The 16,397-nt window shown below is 32.8% G+C and overlaps 2 protein-coding genes across 2 annotated transcripts in view; both read right to left on the reverse strand.

The window, feature by feature from the left end:
- LOC136025851 (protein HGH1 homolog) overlaps positions 1-13,504 on the reverse strand; it is a 62,154-nt gene extending 48,650 nt beyond the window's left edge. Inside the window, exon 1 of the mRNA XM_065701875.1 lies at positions 13,383-13,504. Coding sequence (XP_065557947.1) covers positions 13,383-13,470 — 88 coding nt within the window. The 5' untranslated portion in view covers positions 13,471-13,504. The remainder of the gene's footprint in view (positions 1-13,382) is intronic.
- A 2,193-nt stretch (positions 13,505-15,697) lies between these two features.
- Positions 15,698-16,397, reverse strand: part of LOC136025850 (protein crumbs-like) — an 81,332-nt gene continuing 80,632 nt past the window's right edge. The window contains exon 11 of the mRNA XM_065701874.1: positions 15,698-16,388. Coding sequence (XP_065557946.1) covers positions 16,194-16,388 — 195 coding nt within the window. The 3' untranslated portion in view covers positions 15,698-16,193. The remainder of the gene's footprint in view (positions 16,389-16,397) is intronic.

The following is a 16,397-nucleotide window of genomic DNA, read 5'->3' on the forward strand; positions in this document are numbered from 1 at the left end:
AAGTTTCTATGACAATTACTTCGTTATAAAGTGCCCTGGTTTGAAAAAAAATACATTGTGCCTACATCACTCTTTACTTAGACAGTGCTATGGTGCTGTCAATGGTTTTATAAACTTTTTCAAGCACTGATAATAGCTTAACAAAAGTCATAGTTTATTTCCATTATCAACAACTATCAAGAAACTAATAGACTGTTATTTGCAATATGATAACAGTCAACTAGAGTTAGAAAGCAAATCTAAAAGACCAGCAGAATGTGATTCTGGCTAGTGCTTTTTGGTGCTAAATTCAAAATTAACATGCTCAAGACTTCAATAAAAAACTTCAATTTTCACTTTTTCTTAATGTTATTATCAGTTAATTTTAGAAATTAACAGCATTTATAAAAACCATGTATGATTATGGCCGAGATTAATTTTTAACAATGGTTTATAAATAGAAATTGATTATAACATTGGAAGAATGTCAATTTCAAATAGCTTACATTTTCTCTTCTTAATCACAATTAGTCTGTATAATATTCATTACCATCTCTTATCAGCCAACTTTGCTTTCCGTTGCTTTTTTTGTCTTTCTTTTTTTTGGCAATTTTGCCACCCCAGATTTTCCAGGGGGCCCAAGTTTCCACCACAAAGGGCCTTTTTCCGGCCATAGTTATCCATTATGTCCAACATAATCCATTCTGTTCAAATGACTTGAACTAACTGCACGCCTATTAGCCAAAGAGCGTAATTACCTGACGACCCTTGGGGTAATTACGCTATTTGCTATTAATCATTGTAAACTTTGAAAGTAGGTTAGATTCACAATAAAAGTCTCAAGTTCTGTCAAATGCCCCATGCCCACCCCAAGATTTGGCCCAAATGGCGCCTCTGGAGTTTGGGCTATATATCTGCACATTAAGGGGGGGGGGTAAAGTAAAGTGTTTTTTGGAACAATATAAGCCAGTATTTTAGAATTTTACAGTGTTTCCTTCTGGGAGAGCCTACCACTCAATCTATACTGGGTAAAGAATATTATAAGGGTATAAAAGATTTTAAAGGTGAAGAAATTCTATAATGTAAACGAACATAAAATAAGGAATAAAGTGCTACTATTTTTTTGTCATTTATCTTGTCAAGTAGTGACAGGAATTGGGTCTTATGGTCTATTGGAGGGCTTAAAGTTAGATTTCCAAGGAAAAAAAAATATTGGACAGAGCATAAAAAGGCACCAAATAGTCTGTTCATTTTGTTCCTATCTAAGTTATGGAATTGTCTCAAAATTTGGTAAATATGTACAATATTTCATAACTGAGGTAGGGACAAGGTGAGAACACTACTTGGTATCTTTTTTCTCTTTGTAAACATATTAATTATTTAATTCGCAAATCTAATTTAAAGCCCTTTAATGGACCCAAAATGGATGCTTAGTTTATTAGTTTAGCACAAGAAATAGGTTAAAAAAGTGGTATGACTATAAATCAATTCTTTCATGGTAATATATTCAAGAGACATGGATTAAAAACAATGAATTCACTAAACTTAACAATTAACAAATCTTTTAGCACTTTCAGTTGGTATCCGTTGCTATCAGTTGCTATTTTAAATCTTTTCAGTTGCTATCTGCCATTCATAGTGAAAACACCTAAACTCGTTTAACCATTTTTATAATTTGTTCGTGTCATATCGGATGCAGGAAATTGATTTGGATTAGCCTGCTGCAAACCTAATTGGATAATATCTGGCGCTATTTGAAGCTGGGGGGTCGTAAAAAAGCCCCCCTTGCGTGTAAGTCTTTGTCTCATGTTAATTAGACTTACTAATTAGTAGTTTACCATGTCGTCTTGGAAAATCGGAGTTGTTGCGGTTGCTAAGTTTCAGGGTTATCCCTTGTGGCCAGTTAAAATTATTGGTGAAGTCAAGGTCCAGCAAAATTCACCTTTTTCTGCTACGGGTTGCATGATTTTCAAACAGTCTCTACTCAAAGCCTCCACGACGTCAAATTAAAGAGAACAGAGGCACTGCAAAAAACTACTAACGAGGCCAAGCTAGCTTTCTATGAAATGGACAATGATCCAGAAATCTACCAGCCATACTTGGAAAAATATCGTGCTAAGCGCAAGGGCACTGTTTCTAACAGCACCGATCAACCAGGACATCTTTCGAAAAATCCTCCGTCAAATCTAAGCCCGGATATAGGCAACCAATCTTCTGACCTGAGCATCAGACTAACTCAGACCCAACAAGAATTGGAAGCTGTAAAAGCGAATCTCAGGGAAGAAATCTGATCAGGAAAGAAGTTTCTGATCGCATAAACAATCAACTCCCGCACTCGGCTGAATCAATTATGTCTGACGTAGGCTATATGATTCTTTGATGGCCGAGTACTCGCCAAAATTTGATTTTATCGAAAAGCAACTAAAATCGCTAAGAAACAGCTTCATGATCCTCGAAGAGCGAGTGAAAAAGATCGAAAATAGACTTGACGATATTGAGCAGGAAGATAGGCTGAATTCGCTTATTTTCAGTGGTGTCAAACAAGCTCTGGGTGCTGATGTAAAATCGTGTATTAATAGTATTATCTCGGACAAGATGGGTGTACACGTTACTGTTTCGGAACTAACTAAAGTGTATAGATTTACCCTTCCAGCGAATCCTACGCGGCCTGATTTGATTGCCCCGGTACTCGCCCAGTTTTCGTCTAAGGGTGTGGCTAGAAAGGTATTTGCTGCTAAGAGCAAACTGGCAAAATTTGGTATATTTGTGTCAGAAACTCTAACTAAGAAGCGACGAGAAATACTGCAACTGGCTCGTGATAGGTTAGGTAGCCACAATGTATGGTCCGATCACGGCCGTATTTTCGCTCGATCTGGAACTGACACTCGGCAACATCGACTGTGGAGTTGTGATGACAACTAATCTGAATGTTGTTGTTTTTTTCGTTATAGTAGTCACAAATGTGTACTTCAGTATTTACATTCTTTCGTAGTAATTGTTCTTTAATAGGAAGTAGGATAATTTATTTATGAATGTTTTCGCGATTACTACGGTTAGAAAATAATCGCTTTTCGTTGGATAATATTTTGTCGAGTGATGTTGGTAGCCGGTCGGAATTTTCGGATAAACAGCCTGCAAGGCTTAGTAAATATGTTGCAGTAGATGACAGTGAGGTGCAAGTGATAGGTATTTGTGAATCATTTATTAGTGAACAGTGTCCTGCTTCGTTATTTAATTTTCCAGGTTACACACTTATTTCCAAAAACCGGTCAGCGATGGGAAGGGGAAATTTAGCATTTATAATCAAGGATGATGTAAAATTTAAAGTAAGGGAAGATTTGCCTTTATGGATTGAAGGTAAGATTGAAACTTTTGCTGTTGAAATAGTGACAAGTAATAATAATCCACTTCTTATTTCATTGGTGTATAGAAATTGAATATCTGAAATAAATCAAAATTGTGATAAAATTGTAATCATGGGTGACTTTAATTTTGATTTATTAGATCTTCAAGCCAAAAATTTGGATTTCCTTAATGTCATGCTTTCATTTGGTCTTTTCCCATTAAATTCTATCCCATCCCGATTAACAGACCATTCTGCAACTTTGATTGATAATGTTTTCGTCAGTGAAGTTATGGTGGAAGATAGCACGTGTGACGTATTAATCCATTCTGGTTCGGACCACTTACTGCTTCTTTGTTTGTTGCAGAAGTTATCAGATTGTAAAATTAAAAGAAAAAATAAGATTCTTCAGCGTGACATGAAAGAGGTTAATCTGGCTAAATTCAAAAATGAAGTTAGTTCGTTGGATTGGGAGGTGGTTTACAATGAAAAGGACCATGCTTCAAAAGCTTTTAATATTTTTTCAGATATTCTTTACCCTGTGTTTGCGAAAAATTGCCCATTGAATGAAATTAATTGCAAGAAAGCTAAACCGAGAAAGCCGTGGATTAATGATAAAATTTTGAGTTTAATAAGCCAAAGAAATAAATTGTATTGTCAATATCTTGATATTCCATCTGAAGTGATTTTAAATGAGTTTAAAGAGTTGAGAAATTATGTAAATAATTCAAAAAGAAATGCAAAGAATGAGTATTATTTAAACCGTTTGAAGATTAAGGAAGGCAATATAAAAGATACTTGGGGAATTGTCCCTGAAGTGATAGGATGCGAAAAAAAAAGATATGAGTATAACCGATTTAAAAACTAAATAATAGAATTATTCATGATAAATTGGAAATAGCAAATTACATCGGTGACTATTTTTCGAAAATTGGTAGTGGTAAACAGAATGAAGTGTCTAGAGGTCGTTGTGCCATCAACATTAACACACATCCTTTAAGCATGCAGAATGGGTTTGAATTTGTACCATGTAATGTAGAAGAAGTTGAAAAAATTGTTTGTAGCCTTAAATCAAATTCTTCTGGTGTAGATGTATTGAACCTAAAGGCTTTTAGTGATCTGTCGGTGTATCTTGTCCGGCAGTGATGTGCCGGTACTGGTTTATTTAGTTAATCTCTCAATGGTTAAAGGACATTTCCCGTCGGAACTTAAGCGGTCTAAAATCATACCTTTACATAAAGATGGGGACCCCTCAGACCCCTGTAACTGGTGACCAATTTCCATTTTACCTTTATTTAGTAAAATTTATGAAAAATTTATTTATAAACGATTGTATGATTTTCTGGATTCGAAGAAAATTTTGTATAATGGACAGTTTGGTTTCAGAAGTAAACATTCCACTAGTCATGCAGTACACCATCTTTTAAGTTTTGTTGATAATGCGCTTGAAAATAATATGATTCCTTTAACTGTTTTTGTAGATTTCCGTAAGGCTTTTGACACTGTTGATTTTAATACTCTTCTAAGTAGACTAACTGGGCTTGGGTTAGGTAGTACTTGTGTAAAGTGGTTTTCATCGTATTTGCATGGCCGGACTATAAAAGTTGCTTTATCAGATATATTAAGCAGAGAGTTCGGTGTTAAATGTGGAGTGCCTCAAGGTTCCGTGCTGGGACCTCTACTTTATCTTATTTATGTTAATTCGTTGGCTTCACATGTTGGAGTTGAGGCGCTGACCTCTTTCGTGGACGACACTGCGATAACAGTAATTGGTAGTTGTTTGGTACAGGTTGCACATAAGGCTAATTTAGCCCTTAAACGTTTGCGATGTTTTACAGTAGGTAGTTCCCTAGCAGTTAACGCATCTAAAACAAATTGCATTATCTTTAGTAGAACAGGTAGGTTACTTAGTGATATTAATAACATTTTTTTTTACATTTACCCATTAAACAAGTTTTTGAAATTAGGTATTTGGGGCTTTATTTAGATAATAATATTAGTTGGAAAAAGCATTGTAGTGTTATTGGTGCTAAAATGGCTAGGGGTTTAGGAATTTTGAGACGTGTAAAAAAACTTTCCCATTCAAGATTTTTAAAATCATTTATTTTTTCCTTGTTCATCCTTATATAGATTATGGTTGTGTTCATTGGGCTAACAATTTCTTTTCTAATTATAAAAGGATCCAGATTTTGCAAAATAAAAGCATTCGATTGATTGCGGACATAAAAGAGCAGGTTGAATCCAAAACTACTGCTAGCTTTTCCTGGTGTAATGTTTTAAATGTTGGTCAGATTCGTGACTACCAGGCATCAATTTTTGTATTCCAGAGCATGAAACATATATGCCCTGAGTATTTTCATGATTATTTTTCCATGAATCAGGAGCACGATAATTATGATACAAGAAATTCACAACTTTTAAGCCATAAACAAAGAAAAACAGTCAGATCATCATATGTGGCTCATAATCTGGGGCCTTCTGTTTGGAATAATCTTCCGGCTGGTATTAGGGAGTCTGTCACTTTATATGGGTTTAAAAATAAATTGAAAACATTTTATTTAAGTAATAGATTCTGAAGGGCAGGAGGTTTTTGATGTCTTTTTTTGCAGTTTCTTGGTGTGGGGTGGGGGCTGAATACCATTAAATAGTATTTAACAGGATTATTTTGTTGCATTTTGTTCATGTGTATGTGTTGTTGTTTTGTATATACAAGATAGGCTAGGTGGTTAATAATAAGATGTTATGTTTAGATATTTATTTATAAGATATAAATCATAATGTGAAATTGCAGCACAAGTCCTTAGGACTTTCTTTTTGCTGCAATAATTTATTAGTGTTGTTATTTTTATTTATGTTTGTATTGTGGATAAAAATAAAACTTACCTACCTACCTACCTACAATTTTGAATATTATTTGACAGTGCATTGATTTCTTTGTGAATAATTAATTTGAGCTATCAAAACCATTACCTGTCAAACCATTACAAGAATTTCAGACCTCTTGGAAATTCAACATTATTAAAAAAAAAAGATTTATGAATACAGATAATGATGAAAATAAACATTACAATATGATTGATAAAACACGCTACATATTATAAAGTAACAATTTTGTTGTTTTGGTGTTTTTTAATCTTGTACAAACAAAACTAAGATCCAGTAGCTAGACAGATAATTATCACTTCAACAGTTTGATTACTATAAAATATCTATTGCACCACCTAGAAATTGGATTGAAGCAAGAGTCTAATCTTGGAAAATGCTGTCTAATCTTTGACATAGGATCTTAAAGTAAGAATAAAATATTTAAATCAAAGACAAACTCAATTTTGAAAAATTACCTTTTTAGGAGATTCACTGAAAAAAGCACAATTGAACAAAGAAGTTTTTTACTTTACAATATCCAGCACTAATAACTTCGAAGACCACACTGCCTTTCCATGACGAAAATATAACAATTCAAAATAGGATAAAACCTTTTAAAAGACGTGAAACAAATATAAAATTTTAACTGAATATTTCGGACACATATACAGTGTCCAGTTTTACTGCTGGTGATGGACACTGTATATGTGTCCAAAACATTCAGTTGAAATTTTATATTTGTTTCACTGTCTTTTAAAAGATTTCATCCCTATTTTAAACTGTTATATTTTCTATCCAGCATTTGAGTCCAGCAATATTGCTATTATAATGCAGGCTATATTTTCCCATTACATTTTGCAATAGTACTACTGTTTTCTTTGCTGCTGGAGCAATGTTGCTGTTGCAAAATGTCAATGTTCACTATTTGCTATTGTACAATATCATGAGGTGGTCTTTATGTTTATTCATTGGGAGGCAGGGGAGGGGGGGAGTAAAGTGCAACAATATACCTTTAGAAATGAGATGAGTGAGCATTTTTGGTCATTTTAAAGTAGTTCTCAGAATATTTTTGAGCCTGCTTCTAATTTGCCCCTGAACTTCAGGTTTGTCCTTTTTAATTGTTTCCTTTCATGTTTTGAAATAATATTCTTACCAATTGCGTTTTTACTTTACAATATCCAACACTTCATTTGAATCTGTATGTCTTTTTATAAGGTAAAATTTAGAACTTAGTTTGGAAGGTTTCTCAAGAACTGCTAACGACCGTAAAATAAAGCCTAAACTCAATTTTGAAAAATTCCTTTTTTAGGATATTCACTAAAAAAAGCATAACTAAACAAGGAAGTTTTCTACTTTACAATATTCAGCATGCTTTTGCTAATCATATTATGATGTTTACTTCTCAGCATTCATAAATCATTTTTAAGTATTATTCAATGTCTGATAGATCTAAAATTCTTTCACAATCAGATATAGGGTAAGCTAACAGGTAGTTAGACAGCTATTCACTGATTCAAAAACTAAATCATTGTGAAATCTGTATTATAAAACATAGAAATTGAATTGTTTACCATTGAATTTGTCAAAATTTTCTTAATAAAAACGTGATTAATTCGAATAATCATGCCATTAACAATACAATATTTTAAATACACTGAAAGACAATAAGTTCCATAAACTTGGATACAATTAAGCTCAAGTCAAATCTTGAGTTAAATAAAATGGTTTTTCTACTGAAAGTAAGGAGCAACATTAAAACTTAAAACAAATAGAAATTATTATGTATATGAGGGAGTTTGCCTTCTTATGAATACCTTGCTCTTTACGCTAAAGTTTGAATTTTGTTCCAATTCTTTAAGAATGATCCCTGAATCACAAAGGCCATCTAATTAGAATAATTACCTCTTTTAAAAGCACTAAAAAAAACTTTAGGATAAAGAGGAAGGTATTAACAAAGGGGCAAACCCCCTCATACATTTCTGTTCATTTTAATTTTTAATGTTGCTCCTTACTTTCAGTTGAAACAACTTGTTTTTTTATTTAGTTTCTCATCATTTTTAAATATTGCTGGGAAAACTGGCGTTGCCTTCATGGAAAATTCCCTTCCACCATGAAAAATTCCTCCATGGAAAGATCCATCCAAGTAGCACCCCCCCCCCCCAAGAAAAAAAACAACCTTGAAAACATCTGTAACTTCCCAATAGCTAATACAGATGTAAACAAGAGGCAAAGTTCATAACTTTCAGCCCTTTCCCCAGGGACTGTGGGGGATCAAATCATCCACAAAGACATAACTATTAGGTTTTTTGACTATGCTGAAAAAATTGCTATGTCAAAATTTTGATTGGTGACTTTGGGAGAAAATGAATGTGGGAGGGGGTCTAGTTGCTCTCCAATTTTTTTGGATCACTTAAAAAGGGAACTAGAACTTTTAATTTTCATTCAAATGAGGCCTCTTATTATATTCTAGGACTACTGCATTGATATGATCACCCCTGAAAAAAAAACAAAAAAAAAACATGGATGTGTGATCTTTCTTCTGGAAAAAAATTACAAATTTCTAAATTTTTGCAGATACAAGTTTCAAACCTCTACAATAGGGTTCTCTGATGCAATGAATCTGATGGTGTGGTTTCCATTCCCAATAACTTCTCAATGAGAAATACTATACATAAATAATTGGTAAGTTTTATAGCTTAAAGACATTTCCCCGGGAGCTGTGGGGTGGGGGTTCAAGTTATCTCCAAAGGCATAATTGTTTCATCTTTCAACTATGCTGAACAAAATGGCTATCTCAAAATTTTGATCAGACAATTTTGAGAAAAGGAGCGCGTGTGAGGGGGCGTAGTTGTCCGAAAATCTTTTTGATCAAATTGAAAGAGCACCAGAACTTTCATTTCCATTAGAATGAGCCCTATCCCAATATTCTAGGACCATTGGGCTGATATGATCACCCATAAGGAAAAAAGACAAACAAATAAACATACATTCCTGATTTTTCTTCTGGCAAAAGATAAAAAATTCTGATTTTTTCAGATAGGAGCTTGAAACCTTTAGAATAGGATTCTCTGATATGCTGAAACCAATCGTGTTATTTTCATTAAGATTCTTGACTTTTTGGGGGTGTTTCCCCTTTTTTTAAATAAGGCACATGTAGCCTTTGATGGGTAAGAGCAAATTTGATGAAACTTATATATTTAAAATCATCATGAAAATCCAATTCTTTAATGCATCTATTGGTATGAGAATCTTGCTTTTTAGGTTTTGTTTATTAATGAGCCAGGTTGCTCCTTACTTACAGCTTACGAAAAATTCATTGAAGAAAAAAGGGTTTAATTTCTATAAAGCAGTGAACAAAAATAAAATATATAAACTACACTTTAACTAAAAAAATATAAAAATACTCCGAATATTTCAGCCCCACGTCCAGGAGCCTTTCTCAGCAGAAAAAAAAAAGAAAATTACAAACCAACAATTTAAGACATTTTTTAAGACATCATAAATAAAATGCCACAACAAATAAAACACCAGAAAAAAAATATAAACAATAAAATAAATAAGAAACAAACTCACATTATAAAACAAAACTCCCGCACTGACGGTAATAACTTTAGAATAAAACTAAAGCAATTGTATATAATGAAACTTTCCTCTGCCACAATTGGTGTATAAATGGGAATCTATTAAAAATGAAAATTATAAATACTTGCAACAAAACAAAAGCAGGTCATCCAACCCCAAATCCAATCAAAATCTTACAGGTTGATGAAACAAAGTTATGAATTATAAATTGAATGGATTTTTTCATTTGCTATTTTAGCTGCTGTCTGTTGACTTCTTACAGTATTGACCTTGCTTTGACTTTTGTTTGCAAGGTTATTGCTTGTTTCGGGACAATTATGCAAATCAATACTTGTTGAAATTTTTGACTGGTCTTTAATTAAACTATTATAAATTGAATTTATTTTAAAATCCCCTTCATCTCTATTGATACTAATACCCCCATAGATAATCTTTTTATTTCTATAATTTCTCTGAAACTTTGTAAAAGTCCTACAGACTTATCAACAATTTTTGTCTGATCAAATAACATACTGTGATGAGGAAAATTATATATGTGTTCTGCTATAGCAGATTCAAAAGTTTCAGGTTTTTTATTCTGTCTTAGTGAGCAATCTATCACATTTTTGTGTTGCTGTAGCCTATTTTGTAAATTCTGCTGTGTTCTACCTACATAATTTATAAGTCATAACATTCATTATATGTTTCATTAACCTGTAAGATTTTGATTGGATTTGGGGTTCTTAAAAAAAAAAAAATTAAATTGTCGGTTTGTAATTTTCTTCTTTTTTTTCTGCTGAGAAAGGCTCCTGGACGTGGGGCCGAAATATTCAGAGTATTTTTATTTTTTTTTAGTTAAAGTGTAGTTTATATATTTTATTTTTGTTCACTGCTTTATAGAAATTAAACCCGTTTTTTCTTCAATCAATTTTTCGTAAATGGAAAAGCAGTGTGGTCTAAGAAATTATTTACTTACAGCTTGTTACCAAAAACTGTTTGAAAATACTGTCCAATCCTGGACAAGGGATCTTAAAGTAAGAACAAAGTATCTAAATCATAGACAGACTTGATTTTAAATTATACCCTGTTTTAGAAGCTTTACTGAAAAAAAACTTAAACAAAGAAATTTTTACTTTATAAAGTGCAGTATGTTTTTTGTTAGTCATAATATCTTGTTTACTTTCATTGCTATCAGCATTCATAAACAATTTTTAAAATAATTTTCAATATCCAATAGAAACGAAATTCTTTTATAATCAAGTGTAGGTTAAATTGCCCAATTACCCAGTTTGGACTGCAAATCGCCACTTCAAAACTTAATCATTATACAATTCCTATTATACCACCTAGAAAGTGGATCATTTCACCATTGAATTTGTCTTAATGAGAATGTGATCAGCTTGAATATTTTAAGCATAAACAATGATAAAAATTCTATTTGTACTGAAAGTCAATGTGGATCTTAATTATAGATGCACACTTTAAGCTTGAGTCTAAACTTGAAACTGACTGCCTAATTTTTGACAAGGGATCTGAAGATTAGATCAAAGTATCCAATGCAAGTGAAATGACTACTATATTCAGAAAGACTATATCCAGAAAGAAAAAAGAATTAAGTCAGCTTAGTGTGTTCACCTTGTCTCTACCCCAGTTATGGATTCTTGTATATTCACCTAGAATTTTCAGTAAATTTTCCATTTTCACATACTATAACTTAGTTAGGGAGAATGTGAATGCATCACTTTGTGACTTTTTGTGCTCTTTCAAATTATAATGATTGCTTCTGGGGTAAATTCTTTTTAAAGCTCTTAAAGGGGTTCATGACAGCCCATAGTGATCAAAAGTTTAAAAACATGTTTCTAAAAAAATTATTTAGCAAAAAAAGAATTGTCATTTGCAGTTGATTTAGGAGTGGTAATTATTATTTCAATTAATCTTAATACTAATATCCTATTCTGAAAATAAATTTGCAGGAATTTCTAAACAGAGCCTGAAACAGGGGCTGTTCAAAGGGGGGATGGGCAACCAGCACAAGCTACCCAGGATACTGTGGCTGGGGGGAGGTAGTGGTGCTGTGTTGGAGGGGGGTGCACCATAATTCACTTTGTCCTGGACACCACCAACCCTGGGATCAGCCCTGCTTGATACCCTCAAAAAATATTATCACAACATGACAAAAAGTAACATATGCCATCAGAATCACATTTGTTGAAAACCTTAAACAGAGATATTACAGCCCTCCTCTTGAACAAAAAGTGCTCATTTAAAAACCAATTTTTATATCTAACTAATTTTTAAGTTTACATGGTTACCTTTTGGGGCTCCTTTAAGGGATCAAAATGGAAGTTTTTAATACAATTTAGCTAAGATGAGAGTGAATACAAAACTTGATGCCTTTTTCCTTAGCCTTAATAATAAAATGTTATTTTGAAAACAAATTTGCCAGAATTTAAAAAACAAGCCTAAAAACCTTTGAAGATAATGTCAAAACCGATGTCATTTTTGAGAGGCCTCTAGATCTTCTTGAAAGTTTTGGTGAATTATTTTCATAATAGGCCTAACATTTTAGCCTGCTATTAAGACTAATGAAAATAATAATTAACATTCCTTAATCAGCAACAAACAACATTTTTTTCACTAGCTTTTTTTTCTTTTTTTAAGAATACATTTTGAAATATTGGTAACTATATATGTTTAGTTTCATCACAAGCTGTCTAAGGTGCACATTACTGCATATAGCAGGATTCTGATGATTGCATATTGTTTCTTTGTCATTATTCAAGAAGCACATTCATTTTTTAGCTTTCTAAAATCCTCTCCATTAAGACTAAAGATGTGTAAAGTGGGCTTGCTTACAGGTAACATTATGTATAGAGCAAAGTGTATTAGTCCACAAGCCCTGTGTGCAGCAGGGCAAGGTTTGTATTCCATATTTATTCAACAAAGAGTGATAAAACTAAAAGAAAACATTAAACAAAAAGTTTAATAAGTAAATATAGAATATAAACATTGCCCTATTGCCCACAAGGTTCATTGACTAATATGCTTTGCTCTATAGGTAATTTTATCTGTTAGTAAGCCCACTTTATGCATTTTTAGTTTGCCCTATGGAGGAGGAGGGTCAACCAGAAATGGATACGCTTCTAGAATTAGCATTTCTAAGGGCTCTAAACTGGAAACTATGCTGCTTTAGAGCATAGTTTCCAGTTAAAACAGCTTGTGACAAAACTAAATATTTACCTTGGTTGTTATGGATTGATTTGAGCCCTTTACAGGTTCAAAATGTAAATTCCACCATAAGCAATTATTGAATTACAAAAGAGCATAAAGAAAGGTGTCCAGTGATGTATTCACTCTCATTCTAGCTAAATTATATTAAAAAGTGCATACTTACCAGATGTTCCCCCAGAAGCAATTGTTAGCCTATACTTGGAGAGAGCATAAAAAGGTGTGAAATGATGAGTTCACTTTCTTCCTACCTAAATTATACAAAAAAGAAAGAATTTAACAAATTTACATGACACATAGCTAGGCTTATTTTAGTTTCTGTTCTAAAAAAAATAGGCCTAAAATTTTAATCCCAAATCTATGCAGTTAATAATTAAACCTACATTTTAATAAAAATTAAACCTACCAAGAAGTACTTCCAAAGCAGCACATTTTATCTCGGTTGTACTTCCTTCTTTAAGAAATTCAGAAACTGCCTTTAAGTAATCAGCCATACTTTTGGGCTTAATAGCAGCCCTTTAAAGCTGTTGCCTAGAATGGCCAGCGTTGCCGACAATATAGTTGCCGAGAGGATAATTTGTACCACAGACAAGAAGTATGTCATAGTTCTTGTAAACAAATTTGCAGGAATTTCTAAAAATGGCCAGAAACGCCTTGAAAAGGACCTCAGTTTTGTTACTACATTTTTGAACTTTTTAAACATCTTTTTAAATGTTTTTAAGCACGTTGTTAAACTTTTGGCCACTGTAAGCTGCTTTTCCTTTTTGGCCACATTAAGGGCTCAAAATATAATTTACACTGAAGCGACTGCTGAGCTACGGGAATAAAAAAAAACAGCATCAAGTGAAGTATTCACTTTCATCTTAGCTAAATAGCATTTTCATTTGTAAATTCATCCCCAAAGTACTTTCAAAGTGCCCTAAAACTGGATGCTATTTTTTTTCAAGAATCCACTGATTTCTTCAGGGCTAGTCATTGATGTATTCTGGGAAACATGTATTGATACCAATGTAATTTTGCCGTTGTCTATAGTCTAAGATCATTCAGTTAGGTCATATTATGTTTGTTTACTGTTGGCAGGGACTATCAATAACGCAAGGTTTTTTTTTAAAGGAAGTCTTCTTAGCCTTAGCAAAACTTACACAGGGGAGAGAAATTCAATTACAAAAAAAACAATTTGAGAAAAATTTTTAAACTGCGTTAATAATTCCAAAAAAGTTCTATTTCCTTTTTAAAAAGAATGAGTCGCAAACAAGATTTGGAAAGTCTAAAAAGTAAAGAATAAATGAGTAAAATTAAAGATTGATTTCGTCCTATAAAATTAATCTAAAGCATAAATGAAAGAAGAAAAAAAATTAAAGAGTGAAATTCGAGTCGGTGCGCTTTTGACAAGATAATTTCAATAGGAGGAATTTAAAAATACCGCTTTTAAAATTTACAGAGCGATTCATATAATTTGTATTTGAAGCAATCTTTAAATTGAAAATACTAAAAAGTTACATAGTTTGGTAGCTTTGGACAGTTGAGATATGCCTACTTCTACGTATCCTTGTATGGTTTTGTTTAGCCATGTGGGTTATCCACAAAAAAAGTTTTCGCTTCCGAATCAATTATTAAAAATATAATTATTTTTGTCCCGTATTCCAAAACTACGCCATCGAATTTCTTTTTTACACACACAAGTCACTAGTCATTGAGTGTCATTTCAATAACACTCAATGAAAGATGTTTATTTGGCCGGTCACCAGTCAGTAAATTAACTGAAATTGATAACCCTCATGGAAAGTATACCCGCAAACCCATTAATAGAAATGTTTGGATTTATTTAGTTGAACACCTAGACTTAAGTAGGTCAGCATCTAGTTCTTCAAAGCAAGCTTTAATCTAGAAAATTTCCTAGGTCAGAAGCTGGCGTAAAATACTTGGTGCATTAAATTAATACGGCTGTTTGTTCTTTTAATTAAAAATGCTATGTCTTTCCAGTCCTGAAGATGTCTCAAAAACCGTAAATTCACAAATACAAATCAAAAGCATAAAAATGGGACCAATAAAAATTCTTAGGAACACAACTCAGATTTCTAGAAGGAACCTCTTGCATAAAATCTTATAATAGCCCCCTGTTTGTAACCTCTTGTAAAAAAAAGCAAACATTGATCTTTAAGGTCACCAGTCATAATTTAGAAGAAAACTTATTTGTAACCTCTCTTAACAATCTCTTATTTGTATCTCTCTTTAAAAATGAATCAAGAGATTACAACGTGATGTCAATAATAGCAGTATTGGTTATAGGGCCTTTAAAGATAGCTTATATCTTCATCGCAAAACGACTATAAATATCATCTGGGCTGCCAAAGGGGAGGGGGAGAAAAGGAGAAACTACAGCCTAGATTTGAAAAAACGTGTTTTTTATTTTATAAACAGATCAAGAAAAATCAAAATTGCCTCCACTCTTCCTACTTTAAAAACACAGAAAACCTTTGCCTCCCCTTAACCTTATGTTTTCATGAGTTAGTGCTACTGAATGTCATGTCTGGCAGAAAACAGACATAGGAGAGTCTTAGCCGGCTTAGAAACCATAGCTAATAAGATAGAATAGAAGATTACGGTCAGATTTTGCTTGTCCTGTAATTCTTTCCATATAATTGAAATTAGAGCGAGCTCTTCAAATAAATGGCGGCCTTTGCAGCATCAAAACAAGTAAAACAATTGTACTTCAAATAGTTCAGTGTAAGCTTTTATTCATTTTTATTTCAAAACGTTAAAAAAATCACTTTTTACAAAATCGAAAGCGAGTTAACACATCGAGCACTGGGTAAGTAGTAATCACAAAATCACCGGTGTGGAAGAAATGTATAAACTGAAGGAAAAAATGTATTATTCAAATATCAAATTTTTCGTTTTCTAAATGAATGGATAAAATAAGAGACCTTTTTAGAGTTCAGTTGGATAGCTATAAAACTAAATTCTTAAAATACTGAATGGCTTAAGAAGTATTAAAAAAATGTATTATTCAAGAATTAAATGTTTTCTTTTTCCAAATAAAGGAATAAAATAAACGGATATTTTTTCAGAGTTCAGTTAGCTAGCTATAAAGCTGAATTTTTGAAATACTAAGTAGCTTAAGAAGTCGTAAATATCCAGAAAAGCTTAAAATACATGGACGCATTACAGCCAACATCTAAATGACTTTAATCTATATAGGATGTCTAAACTTCGATTACTTCTTTCCGAAACGTCCAAGTCTGCACTCGACTAAAGGATCACCAGAAGAGCCACTAGGACAGGAGCAGACGGCACCATGGTTACGTGAATCACATCTAGCGCCAAGACCACAGACACTGCCACCACCTGTTTGACTGATACATGGATCTACACATTTGAATCCATAACAGGCTCTTGTTGAATCACAGTCCTGAAGACA

This window comes from Artemia franciscana, chromosome 4 (genome assembly GCF_032884065.1).
Source record: "Artemia franciscana chromosome 4, ASM3288406v1, whole genome shotgun sequence".
NCBI classification, from domain to species: domain Eukaryota; kingdom Metazoa; phylum Arthropoda; class Branchiopoda; order Anostraca; family Artemiidae; genus Artemia; species Artemia franciscana.